Source organism: Phocoena phocoena, chromosome 17 (assembly GCF_963924675.1).
Source record: "Phocoena phocoena chromosome 17, mPhoPho1.1, whole genome shotgun sequence".
Lineage (NCBI taxonomy): Eukaryota > Metazoa > Chordata > Mammalia > Artiodactyla > Phocoenidae > Phocoena > Phocoena phocoena.
The window spans coordinates 19285481-19305492 of NC_089235.1; the positions used below are offsets into that span (position 1 = coordinate 19285481).

The 20012-nt window shown below is 39.9% G+C and overlaps 1 protein-coding gene across 1 annotated transcript in view; it reads left to right on the forward strand.

Annotated features, from left to right (window-relative positions):
• Nucleotides 1–4480: 4480 nt before the first annotated feature.
• CRISPLD1 (cysteine rich secretory protein LCCL domain containing 1) overlaps nucleotides 4481–20012 on the forward strand; it is a 43951-nt gene continuing 28419 nt past the window's right edge. Inside the window, exons 1-2 of the mRNA XM_065895031.1 lie at nucleotides 4481–4875; nucleotides 5810–6129. Coding sequence (XP_065751103.1) covers nucleotides 5872–6129 — 258 coding nt within the window. The 5' untranslated portion in view covers nucleotides 4481–4875; nucleotides 5810–5871. The remainder of the gene's footprint in view (nucleotides 4876–5809; nucleotides 6130–20012) is intronic.

Consider the following 20012-nt stretch of genomic DNA (forward strand, 5'->3'; position numbering starts at 1 on the left):
GAAGTTCTACTCCAAGCTATACAGCCAATAAAAAAGGTGTGAATATGTGTACAAAAAGGCATGTACAGGAATGCCCTTAGCAGCATTAAGTCCTAAACAGGACTATTAAAATTCAACAACAGAATGGGTAGAAAAATTGTAGAAGGCTCATAAAAAATAAGTAAAAGAACAAAGTATTGCTATGTACAACAACATGGATGAATCTTGCGGACATATTGAATGAAAGAAACAAGATACAAAAGAAGCCAGACAATGGGGGCTTCCCTGGTGGCGCAGTGGTTGAGAGTCCGCCTGCCGATGGGTTTGTGCCCCGGTCCGGGAAGATCCCACATGCCGCGGAGCGGCTGGGCCCGTGAGCCATGGCCGCTGAGCCTGCGTGTCCGGAGCCTGTGCTCCGCAACGGGAGAGACCACAACGGTGAGAGGCCCGCGTACCACAAAAAAAAAAAAAAAAAAAGAAGCCAGACAATGAAATTGTCTCCTGTATGATTCCATGCACATAAAGATTAAAACCAATTTTGGGTAAGAAATTAGAATATTACTTACCTTTGGGGAGAATGCACCAAGAAGGAGGCACAAAGGAAACTTCTAGAAGATGGTTATGTTCTCTATCTGGATCCCAGTGGTTTTCACACAGTGTGTTAACTTTGTAAAATTTCATTGAGCTGTACACTTAAGATTTTTGCACTTTAATGCATGTATGTTACATTTCAAAAATAAGGTTATAATGATTGTAGTTAGAGTAGAAGGACTTATGTGTGACTATCTTGAGGCAGAAACAAATGGCTGCTTTGGAGAAAAATGGAAACTGTTCTACTGTAAACAGAACAGCTGTGAGAGGAAAATTCACTAAGCACTGCAAGAAACATTATAGATTGTTTTTATCACATGTATGGCCAGTTATTTCTATCTTCTACTTAAAAATTAAACTCTTATACTGCACAATACTTTGATTAAAGCCCATTGAGTTTATAAAATAGCAACTATAAATCCTCTACTTTAGTTCTCATAATAATAATATTTAACTCTTATTGGGTACTTTCTGTTTATCTGTTTTAAGTGCTTCCATGTATTAACTAATCTTAATACACAAAGTGAAAAAGTGAGATAGCTCCAGTTATTATTTTCTTTAAAGGGAAAAGGATCCACGGCTGGTAGAGGCCAAGTAGCATAATCAAGGTCCAAGGACTAGTGACACGTCATGACTAACTCGGGCATCTTAATTTAAAATTACATGCTTTAAAACATTGTACTACACTGATTCCACCTCACGAAACATAACACAAATTCTATTCTTACATCCTCCAGTGGAAGATGGATTTACTAACAATATGGTGATAGAACAGTCAGTGTGCCTCAGTTTGTTTTTTTTTTTTTTTTTTTTGCGGTACGTGGGCCTCTCACTGTTGTGGCCTCTCCCGTTGTGGAGCACAGGCTCCGGACGCGCAGCCTCAGCGGCCATGGCTCACGGGCCCAGCCGCTCCACGGCATGTGGGATCTTCCTGGACCGGGGCACTAACCCGTGTCCCCTGCATCGGCAGGCGGACTCTCAACCACTGCGCCACCAGGGAAGCCCAGTGTGCCTCAGTCTGAGATTGAGGTTTGGGGTCATGAAAGTATACAGTGGGTGAAATACCCAGAGATGAATATATACCCGAGTTTGCAATCATGGGGATAGAAAAAACACATAAGAATATACTTAAAGATAATTCCTAAGTATGCACATGAACAGAACATAATAGCAGCAGCAGCATGGAGAAAACATGACATTGCCAGAGGAAAGTATCTTCTTTGTAGAAATGTATCTATTAGAATGCTTTAAGCTGCGAGTAACTGAATTCCCAAGTCAGTGTGGCTTAAACAATACATTTACTGCTTGTTATGGCTAGAAAAACAGAGGCTAGGTGTTCAATGATTGTTCAGTGTCAGGGAGACTCAGGCACTATCTGCCTTTCTGCTCAGCCAAGGTGGTAAGTCTGTCTTCAGGCTTGTCCCTCTTTGCACAACAACAGGTGCATCTTTCAATTTCACAAACTGATACATCAGTGCCTGAAGGGACATTTCCTCTTTCTGCATCTCTTTTTATCACAAAAGAAAACCCTTGCCAACCCTCTCTTCACCCCCAAGCAGATTTCTTCCTTTTTTTTCAGTAGCCAAGGTTGCAAGGCAAGCCCATGCTAAGTCAATTACTGGTAGCAGGGATGGAGTGTGATGATTGCCTTTGACCAATCAACATTCACCTCCTAAGGATGCCAGTTTGAGAGGATGTGAGAGGGCAAACACCCCCAGTAAATTGGAGGCTATGGGCTTGGAAGAAAGGGGGTAGGAGGTTGGTTTTGGGTTAGGCAACCAACAGTGTCTGCCACAAGAAAGTAGTAATGCTAAAAGCGACTGTGGCTTTATAAGTAACAGCCTTAGCCACAAACCAAAGGGCCCCTTTTACATGAATTCTGTGACATTTCTTCTGTCTACACACAGATTTCTCAACAACAAATTAAGAAGTGAACACTATCATCTTTGAGTATTCCAGGATATTGTGTTTGATTACTCTTGAAGATGACATTTTCAGCATATATATTAAATCAGACATGACACGATGTATTATTGAAGTGTTAATACTTAATATTGTGAATGTTTAATTATTTTATATAAAAATATGACCTGCAGTACCAAATTGGAAGCCGACAGAAACACTGAGACAAGGAATACAAACTTTTTTTTTCCTTACCTGGAGAAAGTTTTGGAATTAAAACCTTAAAACCAAATCTAATTTTCTTTAATGTAAGCCTTTAGGTGTCTGATTTATATATTTTGTGGAAAGGTTTATAATAGAAACATTCAAGAGTCAGTGCATTTAACTTCATTTCTTAGCATCTCAATTCCCTTCTTCACAACTTAAATTGTCTTTGAAAATGTTTCAAGTAATGCTATTACTTTTAACTGTTTTTTATTTGATACTCAGTATACTTTTCAATACCACATTAAAATTGCAGTATATAAACATGTTCTTCATCCAGTGTGACAAATGACAGTTCTTTTACCACATACTTTGGGGTCTTCCATCAGTTTCCAGGAAGGAAAACCAATGCATGAGAGATATATGTAACTAACTGAAAAGTGCAAATGTAAGTCTTTTTTTGTGCTTAACCTGCTACAAAATTGCAAAATTACACCTTCTATGAAAGTGGTACGTGCACCAAAACTTCACTTTCTGTGCCCTTCTGATAGATCATGTTTCCCTTTTGTCTCTTTTCTGTATTGTGAGAGGAAGGAAGGTCTCACCTTCACCAGGGGCTTAGATTTGAATTTTTTGATCTGATAAAGTGTAATCGGGTGGTGTGGAAAGAGACAGGTAGCAACTTGGGATGATTTGGGAATTACTATCAGAATGTTTTACTTTATTTGACCATAGGCCATAGACGCTAGCATTTAGAGAAAAAAAATTGAGTTCATGGCTCAATACAGAAGGGAAGCAAAGGTAAGTAAATTTAATAAATGCTTAATAAAAAACATACCTGTAGAAGAGCACCACATTAATTAGGGTGAGCCTTTGTGAATTTAAAATTAGTAATTTTCCTACTTCCAAGTATAGCCTGAACAACAGCGAAACTGACTCAGTTCACTATCAGTTCTAGGTTTGGATTTTGAATTCCTGTCAAGGTAGCGCTGATAAATTAACTGAGGCTACCCTTCATATCAACTCCATAAATGATTACATCATTAGAAAAAAAAAAAAGTTCTGTGGTCACCTTAGGACCCGAATGCAACGCATTTTATGCATGAAGTGGAGCTCTCAACTGTCAGGTAATCCTGAGTCACAGATCACCCACCATTCTATGAAACCTCTTCCTCATTTGGTCATCATCATCAAGGTTTTAACAGAGCCAAAAAGAACAACTTCCCAATTCTAGACAATGGGTCTTGATAATGGAAGTGATGCCCTGGAGAAAATAAAAGGAAAAGACTTCTGCTTCCCAGCCTACCTTCTCCACAGTCCCCTCTTCCCGCCCCAGTTCTCCTTCTAAATCTCCAAAACCCAACGTGTTAACCCCACCTCCACCCTCTCCGCAGGCCCTCTAGGGGGCAGCTCCTTTTCTGTAAGGGTTGTTAGAGCCATTTTAGCATCGAGTCAGGAAGAAATTAGGAAAAGGACCTCTGAAAGCAGGGGAGCTGTGAGGGGTGGGAGGACTTGGGGACCTCCTTGCATACGCCTCCCACAGGGTCCAGAGCTTCCACGCCCGGGTCCCTGAAGCCCAAAGCACACGCACAAAGGCCAAGTGTCCCGGCTTCGCTGGGCCGGGGGGTGAGGGGCGTGGGGAGAAGCAGGGCGGCCTCTCGTCGCTCCCGCCGCGGGCCCCCGTCCAGGGCCGGGCAGAGGTGGGGTGGGCGAGGAGGGGGAGCTCACGTCACGTGCGCGCGCGCTAGGACCGCAATAAATGCCCGGGAGCTCGAGTAAGCGGCGGAAGCGCTCGGCGCCTGGGGCTGCGCGGGGCGGCTGCACCGAGCGGGGGAGCGAGGTCGCCTCCAGCCTTCGCCGCCCAGCCCGGCCCGGGTCCCCGCCCCTCGCGCCGACTGATAAGGCTCCGAGAAGCTCGGGCGCCCACCCTGGCGAGCTAACCGGGCAGCCGCTGTTCCGCCTCAGCCTCGGGCTCTTAACTTTGGAGCACTTTTTGCCTGCTCCTCCTTCCAGGTCCAGGGAGGAGCCGCGGAGGCCGGGGCCCACGTCCCCCTGCAGGCAGCGCCCCCGTCGCCCGAGGACGCGCCGTGCCCGGGTCCTGCCCGAACCGGGCTGTCTATGTGCAGTCGTGCGTGCGGGCTGCGGGAAGCCGGCCGTCTTGTTCGGCTCAGCTCTCGTAGGGAACTTCACGCTGGAGAGGTAAGGGCATTTCTAAAACCGCACCGCCTTCTCCAATCTTCTTTTGGCTTCTTAAACTCTACTTAAAAAAAAAAAAAAAATCAACGTGCAGAGAATGGTCGGTCACTGAGGGTGGGTGGGCTGCTCGGAAAGCAGCCACGATGGAGATTTGTGGGAGCTCCTTCTGAGTTTGTGAGTTTCACCTCCTCCCGTCGCGCCCTTTGGTTTAGGTTAAGTGAACAGTGCGCGCCTGCGGCGGGTGGGAGGAGAGGCTGTGAAGCTGCCCGCGTACTGTTGGCTTTATCGGGTGCGGGCCACAGGTTAGGCACACACTTTCTAGGAAATAAAGATTTTCTTCTTGACCTGTGGCTGTATAAGAAGAGACTTCCCCCAGCGACCGTAACTATTCACTCGCATTAATTCAGGGGTCCCTCTAGAAGTACCCATGGATATATGTGTGAATAACAGTTTGTACCTCTTTACAACATTCACCCTCAATTTCATAATTTCGTTGACATTCTGAACCAGAGATGGGACACTTGAGATAATACCTTAAAACAGAGAGAGACACGTGAAGCTCTGGATTGATTGATAAAACATTCTAGGGACATCATACCCTTTGCAGGCTGTATATATCTAGCCATTTAAAGCTTTGTAATTCAGAAATTATTTTCAAGCTTTGGCTCCTCTCGGTTACTTTTGCCATTTATTTTTGGCGTCATGCACATTATCTTGGAAAATGTTGCTGTCTATTTTGTGGAAACAATTGTGAAAAGTCCTCTGGAGGAAAAATGGATGGGAGAAAATTTATTTCAAAAAGTGCATGTCCATTTGCTGGCATTATATAAACAAATCAAACTGGCTCCATCCCTTTGTAACTGTTGGATTAGTTTTGTTATTAGAAAATTAATATCTGCCGGGATTTTCACCCTAATTACACTGCATGTCCTTATAGCCAGACGGAGTGGAAGAACCTTTCTTGGAGCTTTTCCCGGGGACATCCTGAGATCATTCATTATGAAGTGTACTGCGCGGGAGTGGCTCCGAGTAACCACAGTGCTATTCATGGCCAGAGCAGTTCCAGCCATGGTGGTTCCTAATGCCACTTTATTGGACAAACTTTTGGAAAAGTACATGGATGAGGATGGTGAGTGGTGGATGGCAAAGCAAAGAGGGAAAAGGGCCATCACGGACAATGACATGCAGAGTATCCTGGACCTTCATAATAAGTTACGAAGTCAGGTGTATCCAGCAGCCTCTAATATGGAGTATATGGTAAGAAAAATTTTCAAATGGTATGTACATAGAAATGTTTAATAATGCTTTTAGCTTCCATGGTTAAATTCCACCATGCTAGTATTTAACCTTTTACTATTCGTCCTCTATAAAACTTCAAAAAAAAAAAAGATTTTCGTCAAGAGTATCTTCTTCCGCATACTCTTTTATTAGTGCTCCTTTCGTTCTAAGAGCTCTTCGAATTTCAGAGTAGAAGTAAATACCTTTAGGTCTAATGTTCCTACTAAGTACTTTAAATTCTACTCTTAGGAGAAAGATTCCTGTCCTGAAAGTGCTGATGGTTGGTGTATTTGCTTTTAAGTGACTTAGTAGAATAATTGTTTCCTAATTCCTAACCGATGGAATCTTCTTATGAATGGTGGATCTGAAAAAAATCAAGGATCAATAATTTGAAGATGCTTTCCAGATGGCTGATATACATATATGGATAGATAGGTAGATAGATATAGATATATGTCATTTCTTTTTTTTTCTAGAAAAGAGTATTTTTATTAACTGCCTAATGCCCCCATATTACCTTTTTTCCCTACATTTTTTTGAATTTTATTTTATTATTTTTTTATACAGCAGGTTGTTATTAATTATCCATTTTATATAAGTGTATATATATCAATCCCAATCTCCCAGTTCATCACACCACCACCACACCACCCCCCAATTTACCCCCTTTGGTGTCCATACATTTGTTCTCTACATCTGTGTCTCTATTTCTGCCTTGCAAACTATATCATTTCTAATGGGCCATTGTTTCTTAGAAGTATGTAAATGACATATTGTAAAGTGTACATTTCTGTGGTTGCTTTTCGTTAAGGAATACTTTGGCAATGGCTTTTTTTTTCTTCTTCTGGATTTGTTTGTGAACTTTGATGTGTGAAAATAAGCCTGGGTGAAGGATTAAATAAAAATATGTGACTTATCCTTAATAACCTTACATTCACTCTGAGAGTAAATTAGCAAGTTGGGGAAACAAAATTACTTTTTAAAGACTATCAGTTATTACTCTTGTAAGACTATAACTCATTAATAGCATACTTCATACCCTAAATATTCAGAAAAAAATCCAAAAATCTATACTACTTGCATGAATTAGGAATGCACTAGCAAAGGCTGATAATAATCATTGGTGACCGCAAACTTAAGGAACAGTGGTGCCAACATTTTTCCTTTGGACACATTGCGGGGTACAGTTAATTTGAACACATTCTGGTTTTTACTTTTATTTTTGCACTTACATTAGTTTTGATAGGTATTCTCTATTTAGGTAACTTTCATGAAGCATGGAAATTCTAAGGTAACATTACCCATTACAAAATATTTCATTATATTATTTTAACTTTTTCTAGAAAAATATTTTACCCTAAAGAAAGTAGGTAGCACTCAAGAGAACTCATCAGAGATTAAGAGTCGGGACCCAAACATCAGGCCATCAGGGTTTAAATTCTGCCACTGATACTAGCTAGGTGACTGTAGGCAGCTTATAAATTTCCCTCTACTTCAGTTTCTTCATGTCTAGCACATGCACTCACCTCAGAGGGTTGCTGTGAGGATTATGTGAGGAATGAGATGACCTGTGTAAAGTTTAGCTCATTATCAGGCGTATTGCAATTACAAGGTCCCAGTAAATGTTACTAAGACATTTAACCAATTTTATGTCTCCTTATACTGTTTAAATAGAATATCTGACGAAATTGTTCACTCTTTTCAAAATTCTGTGCACGATATGACATCTGTAATGTCTCACATTTCTGATTTTTGTGTATTTTAAAGTGTTTGTTCAAAGTACAAAATTCTATGACTTCTTCATCTGTGAGCTTTCAAACAGAAAGAGCCAATTATGGAGCTTTTCCAAGTAGGCCACTGTATGCTTATTCCATGTGGATAGGTATTCAGTTGCTTTTTATTTAAAATAAGGAAGAACTTGAGAGTTTAAACCCACAAAAAGAAATCTGAGAATATTTGTGTGTGTTTTAAGTAATATGGGAATAATGAAAGAACATTCTGTGATTTGTTTTCATGTCTGACTTCCAAAGAAAATAACTGCCTGTTGTATGATGTCTGGTCTAGGATGTTTATATGAGTTTCTTTTTACTTTCACTGGTTTCATTCTGTCCTTGAAATGTAGATTCAGAAACCAGCCAGGGTTTATGTTGTGTTGCCCTTAGATACTGTTAGTACTGGAACTATGTCCTGGCCAATAACTGGGCTGCAGAGGAGTTTATTTCCCAGTGGTAGTACTGGAACACATTTGCTAGAAAACAAATTTATGGGAAAGTCTAAATGAACAATACTGTTTTATTTGAAATACTGTTGGTTTATATCTTACATATTAATAATGGAAGTACAGATGTAGATCAACCCGTGAAAACAAAATTTGTTCAAATAGTTGTTTAAAGTGTATTTATTTTGATAAAACAAAATTAAAAACTAACTAAAGAGCCACTTCCTATAAAATCTGCAATGCTCTATGATAAGTGCCACCACTTTTGGCCACTTACACTCTATGTGTCATATTACGTTAAAAATTTGCATAGCCAGTTACCTTATTTACATTTGGTGCTTACTTTAGTGTACTCTTTGTGCTTGAACTCCGGCAGCCAAGTCACATCCACGTTTATTGACATCACAACGTTACCCGTACTCTAATGCTCATTTAATAGGGTTAAAAATGGCTTCTGCAAGGCCACCTCTTCCCTTGAAGAGCTTATAGCCTGATTGAGAAGAAAGAATAGACATATTTGAAAATTTTCAAGTGAGCAAGGACACAGAGTTCTTTGTTCACATGTATGAATAATGCCAGGGGAGCACAGAATAATCGAGAATAATTTAGGAATATTCCTAAGCGAGAGAGTTAATCAGTGGGGAAGATGAGGTTTATGTTGTTCCTGGAAGGTGATCAGGACCACAAATTGTGGCCAAGAGTGGAGGCCATTTCTCAGTTAGAAGAAGAGGAACCAACACACATGGAGTAAGTGGCAGGCTGGTTGTAGGAAACTAGAAGCAGAATAGGTTGATGAAAGCAAAGCCCTGTGGCAGAATCAGGAAGGGGAGAAACGAGTTGTTAATGATAGAAACCAGTGAACTTAAGGAGAGAGATTACCAGCATTTAACTTAGGATACATTGAAAAATTGGGGCTTTTAGGTCATCAAATGAAGCTGTTACTGAAGAGGCAATGGATTTTTGAGGAAAAAACACTGGCGCTGGACCTAGGTTCTCGCGTTGTCTCTGCTGCTTACTGGTATGCGAAGTCTGACGATCAGCAATCATTTTGGGCATTGCTTTTCTCATCGGTAAAATCGATGTAGGAATATAAAACCCACAGGCTGCAATGAGGTAAGAGATTTGACCCTGTTGAGCACACTCTTAGTTTTCTTCAAGCCTTTGCTTTCCATGGGTTTTGACCCCATCACTTGGTTCTTTTATTTTTCTGGTTATTTCTTCAGCATATTCTTGTTTGCTGTTCATCTCTTAAAACTTTACTTTTGGCCCCAACGGTTTTACTTTCGGCCTTCTCCCTTCCTACAGGACTTTATCTACTCCTTTGACTTTAAATACCATCCGTATATTGATGGCTCTGTAGTTGACACTCCATCCAACAGTCCTCTTTGAGCATTGTCTTCCTATTTCCGACTGCCCACTGGGTCCTCTCCATGCAATTTGACTCCCCAGTTACTTCAAGTTTAAGATTTCTAAAAAGCAAATGAGCTGCTTTTGTTCCATCCTTGCCCAGGGTCCTACTTTTCTTCCTGAATGTCATGGACATCGGCTTAGTCCTCTCTAAACAGAAGACAAACAAACAAAAAGAAAACTGGGCACATCCTCAGCTGCTGCCTTGCTCTCATTCCCCCTACCCACTTCCACGTAAAATTCACGCACAAACATAAATACACAGTTACTTGTCAGATTGTCTAGATTCTGTCTCAGAAATGTCCTTTGAATCCATGTCTTCTGTTTCATCCTAACGGATGCTCGTGGTCTCGCCCTCCTCCACCACCCCCGTGATGGGTACCGCAGCTTCCCCTGCAATGGACTGTACCGTCTAGTCCTACTTTATTTCTACTTTAGTCCGCCTTCCTCTCTGTTACTCAGTCTGTCTTTTCCCTCAGACAAATCTCTGGTGGTCACTCAGCTGCCCAAAGCTTCTGTGAACTTCTGGCTGCTCGCAAGCTAAAGCCCACCTTGAATAACTTACAAAAGGTCTAGCCCAGTATGCCCCATAGCCTCAACTCCCTTGCGTATCTCTGAATCTGTGTTCACACTTAAAATATACACTGTTCTTAGAGATGGTGGTGTTCCTCATGCCTCTGTGCCTCTTTGCTAGTTCAGTTTCCTCTGTGCCCGGAATGCCTGTGCATCCTGTCTCCTCCTGACAAATTCAAGAGTGCGCAGACTCTGTCTTTCTGTAAAGCTTCCTCTGATGCAATTGTATATATACGTGTCTATTTCCCTTTCCAAGACTGAATTCCTAGAAGGGTAAGGATGTACCCTGCTTATATTTATAACCCTGTGCCTGATGCAAAGAAGTACTCAGTAAATATTTGTTGACTGAACATTGCTGAGTGATAGTAAATATGTGTTGAATAAAGGGAGGGATGGAAGAATAGGTAAGATTATATATGAGATAAATATGAAAGACAGGTGAGAAAGGGGAATTAAAACAATAAAAGTTCTGGAAGGTAGGATATCACCAACACCAGAGATAGTGACATGGAAACTGGAAATACCAGAGATGAAGGAATAAATAACCCAGGATTTTTTTTTAAAATATTCGTGCTATACTAAAAATTGTCCTGTAATATAGAGCTGCTGAGATAATACTCAAATGCTCTGGAATTTAAATAATAAATTAATTTAAATAATCATTTAATTACATAATTAAATTAATGAGTATTTACCCCTTCTAACAAATTTTTAATAGAGCCTCTAAAACTTATTGATTGGCTAAAATCCAAAATAGCTCACTGTGATAGAAAGCGTACCTAAGTCTAGAATGTATTTTAGCAACATAAGGACACGTCACCTAAAAATGACATGTGTCATTATATCATGCTAATTATATAAGCCATTTTCCACTATTATAACTATTTCCATGTCTTTTAGAGAACTGTTTTTTAATTTTAATTTTATTTATTTTTTATACAGCAGGTTCTTATTAGTTGTCTATTTTATACATATTAGTGTATATATGTCAATCTCAATCTCCCAGTTCATCCCACCGCCACCATCCCCCCGTTGACAGATACTCTGCTGGGAGGGTTGATGGCTGTGCCTGCTTGCTCTCACTTCACATATGGTGAGACTAGGGGCAGAAACTCTGCACAGCAGAGTTTCCAAATGTAGAACAAAATATATCTGGATATTTATCCTTTTGCTGGGCAGCCAGAGGCTCCAAGCCAAATAGCCAGTGGTACTTGCTGTCCATGGTACATATTGATGCAAACAATGGCTTAGTTCCAGTTGTCACATATATTCTTTATATGGTCATGCTTAACTCTGGAAATCCAGATATTTCTCTTCTGTGCTTCAATGCAGCAGATAATTCCAGAAACTTGACAGGGGATAACCTAGTTTGCTGAACAGGGTGGTGCTAGTCTGAGTTCTGCCCTGTTTCTGACACTCTGTAGCATGAATCCAAGCCTGAAAAAGTGATTTTTAGCTTGTGAGTTGCTCTCACAAAACAACTCTCATAACTTCACATTTTCTGACATTATTTGCCACCAATGACATATATCCAGAATAAATGCAAAGAATGAAATGATGGCATCATAACTTACTTACCAAAGCTCAGTGTCTACACATTTCTTATCTTGCTAAAAGTGGCAGGAATTCACTATCAGGAAGGTTTTATTGCAACTCTTGATTCCTAAAACAATGATTTTTCTCTCTGTATACTGGCACTTGCCTGGTAGCTTTCAAAAGTTAAATATTTGCATCTCTTAGTGATGTACAGTATAATCCATATGCACTTAGAGGTACCTGAAATATCTTTCTTGCTTCAAAGAATGTTATTTAAAGTTTTTAAAGTTTATTCTATATTTAAAATAACATTTAATTTTCTTAAAGTGTTTTTATTTTACTTCACTAATGTTGTTTACTTCACTAATGTTGTTTAGATACAATAAAGCTATGTTTTGTTTATTCCTCTACTGAATTTAAAAGTTTTCAAAACCTTAATTTGATACATAGTTGTGTGTTTTTTGTTTGTTTGTTTGTTTTTTTAAAGACATTGACACTTTAATGTAGTTTCCTGTTTGGAAGTTCCACTGTAGATGGCAGTACCTATAGGAAGAGAGTGACATTGTAGCTCAGTTCTACTACCCTGGAGTTCTGGGAGATTAAGATTCCTCATTAAATGTAAGCAGCAAACCTAGGATCTTAGAAAGGCAAGAGACGACAAGCAGTTTCATTAGGAGAGTGGAACACCCAGAGCCAGAAAAGCATCACAAAATTTTAAAATTGTTATTGTTGTTTATTCCTTCATTCAGCAGGTATTAGGAATTTATTAAATGCCAGGCACTGTCTAGGACCCAGCAGTAAACATAACAAACATTCTTCCTTTCCTGGAATAGGTGTAAAGATCCTCATATCCCAACTCAGCAAGGGGGCCCACGTGGCTGACACAGAGTGAGTGTGGAAGTAATGCAGAAAATGAGGTCAGAGCTTTATCTGAGGAGAACAGATACACATCACTGTAGTCATTTTAAAGACTCACTCTGAGTCTGAGTGACAAGCCATTTGAGCCATTTGAACAGAGTAATATCATGGTCTTACTTATACTTACTCAGAATCGATTTGGTTTGTTGAGAACAGACTTTAAAGTGGTGGGAGGTGGGGCAATGGTGTGAGCAGGGATTCAAGGCTATTGCAACAATCATTCCAGCAACTGATGGTCGCTAGGAGTGGGATGGTAGCCTTGAAGGTGAAGAGAAGTGGCATGGTGTGACTCCACACTGAAACTCCTTTGTAGTCATGACATCAATATTGATAAATTCAAGGAAGTCTTGTTGCAAGACTAGTGCAATTGACTTGGCCAGCCAGGCAGCCAATAGGCTGGGAGTTACTGCATCTGGTGCAAGGTCTAAACCCACCCAAGCCCTGGCTGCGGTTTTTGAAAACTGGTGGCAGTTTCCATTCTGGTTTAAATATCGATGGGGAACTTTCAACTTGTACTGACTTCAGAGTGGTTACAGAGATTCTAGAAATCAGCAGGTTACTGATACCCATTTTGCCAACCCAATTCCAAGAGATCAGAGGAGGTGGAAGCAAACTCTGCCTCCTTGCTTCCCAGGATAAAGGTGCTTGCTGTTTCCCCGCGTGGTCTGCCCTCACCTCCAGTCTATTCTCCCACCCCCCCTAAAAACAAGAGAAGGTGAGAACTTTAGCAGAACAGGTCAGTGGCCCAGTTCCTGTTCATTAAGTACTAGTTGCACCATCATGGAGTGTGTTGTTGGGATTTTATTCCGTCTTGGAGGTAACACAGACAGATTTTGGATGTGGGGTGTGGCTGTACAGATTTTGCCCGAGGAACTGGAAATATTGGAGTTACCATTTTTTAAGACAGGAAAGGATGTGGATAGACCAGCTTTTGGTAGAGAAAGCTGGAGCTCAATTTTGGATAGATTAAATTGAAGATTTCCCTTAAATATCCAAGTGAATTTGTCATGTATGCAATTAGATATGTATAGTCTAATCTGGGCCTTGCAGTTAGGATTCATCAGAATTTAGGTGGTATTTAAAGGCAGTAGAAGAGACGAGATCATCAAGGGAATGAGTACAGAAAGAAGAAATGTTCAAGAAGTGAGCTCTCGACATACTTTACAGTGTAGACGTAGGGAAGGAGAGGAGCCGCAGCAAAGGGAATGGAGGACCAGGAAGAAAACCAGGGAAGCAACATGTCCTGAAAGCCAAGCGAAGAAAGGCAGAAAGGATTATCAACTCTGTTAAATGTTGCTTACAAAGATCAAGTAAAATGAGGACCCTTGAATTTTGAGATATGGAGGCCACACTGGAGGTCTGATAACACAGTTTGGGTGGCATCATAGTGGTCCTAGGATGGTTCAAGGAAGAATGGATGGGAAAAATGAGCAAGCTTGTTCACCCACTCATTCATCAAACATGAATGACATCCTATGGGCCAGGTGGGCTCTGCAGCCTTAACTCTCTTCTAACCAAAAGTTTTAACTTAGTTTTAGAAGAGGTAGTTTAGTTAGGGAACACATCCCAAACTTATAATTACGGTCAGTAGGAAAATGCAATTTCTTAGCTTAATTGTTTTTGTAGTTACCTTTACTGAATGCCTTCATTAAAAGCAAACGTGGTCATTTATAATCATCACAATTAAGAGTGACGTTTAGTTCAAGAACATTCTTTGCTCTTGTTCAGCTTTGTTCTTTCACATACTTCTTTTAGGAATTTATACAACCACGTAACTGTACATGATTTAAAATGTAAATTCTCGTATTTTTGATGATTTTGACTAATTGAATTAAAGCTTATGAAACTAGCGTAAATCTATGCTCGTTTTATATGTTATTATGTCTTTTATATATATATTATATATATATAACATAAAACATTTAGTTCATTGGAAGAAAATGTGAAAATTCAAGTGGTAATGACTTGTCTGGTGAAGGTATTACAGTAAGTATGTTTAATAACCCTTTCCTTATTTTTCTAAGTATTTGTTGTCTTCATAATTTCAAGAAGTTACAGAAAGGCATTTATAATTGATTAAAACAATTTGTTATTCTCATTGATAAATTTGTGATTAGAAAAACATTTAATTCAACAACTACTGATTGAGCATTTTTGTGCCAGGCACTGTTTTTTGGTGCTGAAGCATACATCAGTGTGTAAAAGGTTCAACAAGCTAATGAAAATAAGCAAAGTGAGATGATAGAGAATGATAAAGGTGGAGCTAACATGTTAAACAGTTGCGGAAGACCTCTCTGAGTCAGGGGCTTTTGAGCTGAGAGCTGAATTACAAGAAGGAGTCAGCTGAACAAAGCTCCAGAGATCTAAGCAGAAGGAATACCGGACAAAAGGTCTTTAAGTCAGGAATGAGGTAGGAGTCTTCAGGGACCACAAAGAAGGCTAGGGTGGCTGAATTTTATTTAGAAATGAGGAAAGTGTTAGAAAATTAAGTAGACATATAAGCAGGGGCGAGAATTCCTTTTGGGTCATTGGTGAAGAGAAATTTGGATTTTATTTCGAGTGAAACGGAAGGTCATTGGAAAATTCTTGGCAAGGGATTGACCCGGTCATATTTCCTGTTTCATAAAATTACTCTATGTTGTGGAGAGTGAGCTACAGGAGGGTCACAGCTGAAAGCAGAGAGATAGTTAGGAAGCCACTGGTATCTTCTGAGTGAGAGATGATAGTGACTGAGACCAGGGTGACAGTGGTAAAGATGGAGAGAAGTGGGTAGTTTCAGGGTTTGTTTAGACGGTATTGCTGATAGTTTTCTGATAGCTTTAATGTGAAGGGTGAAGGATAAGGATCTTCGATTTTTACTCAAGCACGTTGGTGGATAGTTGAAGCATTCGTTGAAACAGGAGGAGAAACAGAAAGGAGAAGGTGGCCATGAAATCAGGCGTTTCTTTTTGGCCAAGCTTATCTTGCGATGCCATGTCATCCTCAGTTGAGTTTAATGGTCAGTGGAGAGGTGGGACTTGAGATAAAAATGTGGAAATCATGTAGATGCTATTAGGGACCATCTTAACTGACTGAACAAAACCATCTGAGAAGATTTTTATGGACGGAGGTTGAATGCCTTGAATTGAGCCCTGGCCCGGCAACATATGGAGGTTGAGCAGAAAGGAGAAGCTAGCAAAGGAAGCTGAGAACAAGTGGTCAGTGAGGTTGGGGGAAAAGATGGGCTACCCTGGTGTCCCAGAAGCCAGGAGAAGAGAGTTCAACAGCTTCCATACTGCTGAGGAGTGAAGTAAGAGGAAGAAAAGCCAACAATGGTTTTGTGGACACGGAGGCTGCCAGTGACTTTGATGAGTCATTTCAGGGGTGGAGTATGACCCGAAGTCTTACTGAAGTGGGAGGAAGAGAACGAAAGGTGAGGAGGTTGAGAAGGAACTAAGTAACTCCTCAAGATACCGTTGCTGTGAAGATCTGAAACTAGCTAGCACTACACGGGTATATGGCAATGCTCTTGGTTTTGTTCTTTAAAGAGCATGCTTGTAAGTTAATGGAAATGCACAAGTTGAGAAAGCACTTGACATGGAAGGGAGAAAATATAACTCCAAAGTCAGTTCATTTATTTTGACAGGAAAGGCTGAGGTTGTAGGTACACAAGCAGGTCGGTTGGTGTATTTAATGGAAAAAGAATTTTCACGTGGGTGCTTCTGTTTTTCCCAGTGAAGTATGTAGCAAGATCGTCAGCTGAGATTGAGAAAGCAGGAATGGAGGGGTGTGAGGATAGGATATTATGAAATGGTAATTTTGGAGTTACTATCTAAAGATCTCTGTGGAGTCAAATGTATGAGATGTTTGGAAGTACTTTAAGTTCATTTGGTTCACCATGCTTTAGGTTACAAAATCTAATAGATAGGGAAGAGGTTTACTAGGTTATGTGTTACTAGAGTATGTAATAGTAAACTATTTCCAAAAAGCAGGAAGATTCAAAGTAATGATTTCTCTGGTTTGCCGTAGGTCACCCCACTCTTTCCAGCCACATCATGTGGTGTCACTTGCTTGACCTCTGAAGACATTTGACTAGGCAGCTCCTGGAGATGTAAAAGACATTAAAGGCATGTTAGCCCGGGTAGGGGGAGGGCGGTGGATTTTTTAAGTATTCAGCTAGTACGTAATACAGATCAAGTACAGATACAGATATAGACAAAGTAATGTTTTTGAGGTTCACATTGCAGAGTGAGGTTAAATACACATAGTTGGATGGGAACTCTAAAAATTAAATTATGGGAATGACCCAAATATGTGACTTGGATTAGTGGGTTATTAAACTCACCAAATGTAGGAACCTGGAACTATGATCCAGTGAAGCTTACTTTTTTTTTTTTTCTTTTAACTAGTTAACAGAATCAATGAGGTACAATTAAGTCAACTGCCTAGATATAACTTATTGGGAAAAAGGGAACAGATTTTCTCTATTAGAAACTCATTAACCTAAAGGCAATATATGAATATGGATACAATCTACTTAATAGTCTATATTAAATGCTTTATATTTTGTTTTTAATCAAAGAAAAATTTGAAGTCAAACGTCAGGAAATTGAGTAGCAAGTGTTTTTCATGGGAAAGCAGCTAGGTATGATTTGGGGAATAGAAATGAGGGGTGCTTTAGTCTAGTGCCACTCAAACTTTACTGTGCATACGAATTCCCTGGAACCTTGTTAACATACAGATTTTGATTCAGTAGGTCTGGGTGGGCCCCAGTATTCTGCATTCCTAACCAGCTCCCAGGTGAAGAGGCAGCTGCTGTCTGGGAATGGAACTTTGAGTAGAAAGCTTTAGGCTCTCTGGAGAAAGCGAGGTCTAAATTAAGACATTAAAAGTTGACGCGAGGATCCAGATACTTTCTTTTTCATCTCAACTCTCACATTCACCTTCTCCTTTTTATAAGGTAGCAACTCTAGCTATTAGTGCAGGAAAATAGAAACTCCTTTTCATTCCCTTTCATGAAGTGCTTAGAAACCAAAAAGATAAAGAAGCTTGAACAGTAAGAGTCCCCAACACTCAGTGTTTAAATCAGCTTGGAGGAGGGGTAGAAAATGAAATGTCAAATTTAGTTGATGGCACAGTTCTGCAGGATGGTGGAAAGTGAAGTGCAGTCAGTGACAGGAGAGACTCTAAAGGCCATATGAGTGAGAAGGAAGTAGAATTCCAAAGCGAGCAAGAAAGGAGGTGGCAGTGTGGGGCTGGGAAGGGTCGGCTAGATCAGATAATGAGCTATTAGATAAGACCCAAGAATGAGCATGGGAGTTACTCTTTATAACTCTCCCCTTTGTGTTATTGTTGCAACTCAAACAGTACAAAGTAAGCAAACAGTACAAAGTAACCATCTAAACAGGGGAATAAAATATAAAACTATATCTTATGTTTGCTGAAGACATGGCAAATCCAACTCTGAAATACTGAAAGATTGACTGATATGCTCAAAAGAAGCTACAGTGAGATCAGATGTTGTCCAGAGGCAGGAAACCGAAGAGATTAAAAAGGGGGGGGGGGCGTGAGGGAGGCTTTTGAATGAAGGTGGAATAAAGAGCATCAGAACTCCAGTCTAGAAAGAAAGGGCTGAGAGAAGAGCTTTGTGAACTGAATTCCGTGAACATAGCGCGTACATCTAAACAAATAAAAAGCAGTGCTATTTCACAGGAACATCTGTACCGTTATTCCATATACCTTGGATTTTTTTATGCTGTAGGGATCTTGCCAAGCCCTGTTGCTTTTGCAGATGTTAGAATGACTTATGTGCATCTTGTTTTCTCTCTAGTGAATGTCTGCTCTTCCTTCAAGACTCACCTCTAATGACGAATCTTCTCTTGTCTAAACCCTCCTGTACGGAGTTAGGTGCACTTCACCCCAGTTCCCTGGCTTCCACAGTGTTTCCTACCTGCCTTTGCCTCTGTTATTTACATCCTTGTCTCTTTCTCTAGCCTTACTTTCCTTTGTGGGAAGGAACTGTGCTTTCGTAACTTTTGCATTTCCCTAGCTGAGAGGCTGACACATGCTCTAAGCTCAGTTTATGCTAGTTGAAAGGGAAACAATGGAATGAATGAATGAAAAAATAAAAAGATGATTGGATTTTCAACAGTGATTCTAAAATGGGCAGAATGAAAGAGGATTTGATTTGTTTCGACAAGAAAATACTATTAGAAATTTGCAAAAGCATTCATTTCAAAGTGTTTATGTTTTATTTTTAAGTACATTAGCTTTTTGGTTAGGGTAAAATCATTCTAATAAGTATGACAAGTGGCTAAATTAGCATTGGATTTTAGTGACTTTTCAGAGTTATACTGGGTTATGGACACCTCTGTCTCATGAAGTGGGGATGGCCAGACCCTTCAGCAAGTAGGGATAGAGTCTTCCAGGAGATACAATGATCAGAATGCCATGGCTTTTGCTGGAGAACTGTTTTCAAAATGTAAATCAGAGTGTGATAAGAAGTACAAATGAATATATTTTAAACTGTATATAAATCTAAAAGTATTTCAGAATAAAGCAGTAACCAAGAAAGTCTTCTCAGAAGAGGTACATTTTGAAATAGTGTTTGGAAGACGTTATAGTCAACGTGTGGTAGGGACCGTGGTTGAGGGCATTGGATGATGAGAACCTTAACTGATAAGATGTTGATATGAGAATATGTGTACAGTTGATTCAAAGAAGAGGGCATGGCAGTCATGATCTGTGAGAACAGCTGAAAAGATGAAAATAATCTTGCTCTATCAAGCGCGACTCATGGCAGACTTGAGCAACATAGCCCTATACATTTTCCTTCTCTGCATACCTATGAAGAAGCATTTTATTTGACATAATTTGGTATTAGTTTGACTTTTGTAAGTTATACAGTTATTACAAAGGATTTCCAAACTTTGATTTTATTAACACTTTTTAAACTATTCCTCTGTGTGTGTGTGTGTGTGTGTGTGTGTGTGTATGTACACTAAACTAAACCTAAACTACACAGGTACTTACTTGGAGGCTTCAGTGGAAATATCATCCTGGAAATTTAATATGAACAAAGGTCCTGACTTATAGAGTTGATTGTCAATAGATTCAAAGCAAAGCTAGGCACAACTTACTGTAAACTTCGTTTTATAACTAACAGTGTGTTAAATTTGAATTCTAAGAAATTTACTTTTTCACTGGAAATTTAGGTGGCAGTGATTATCTT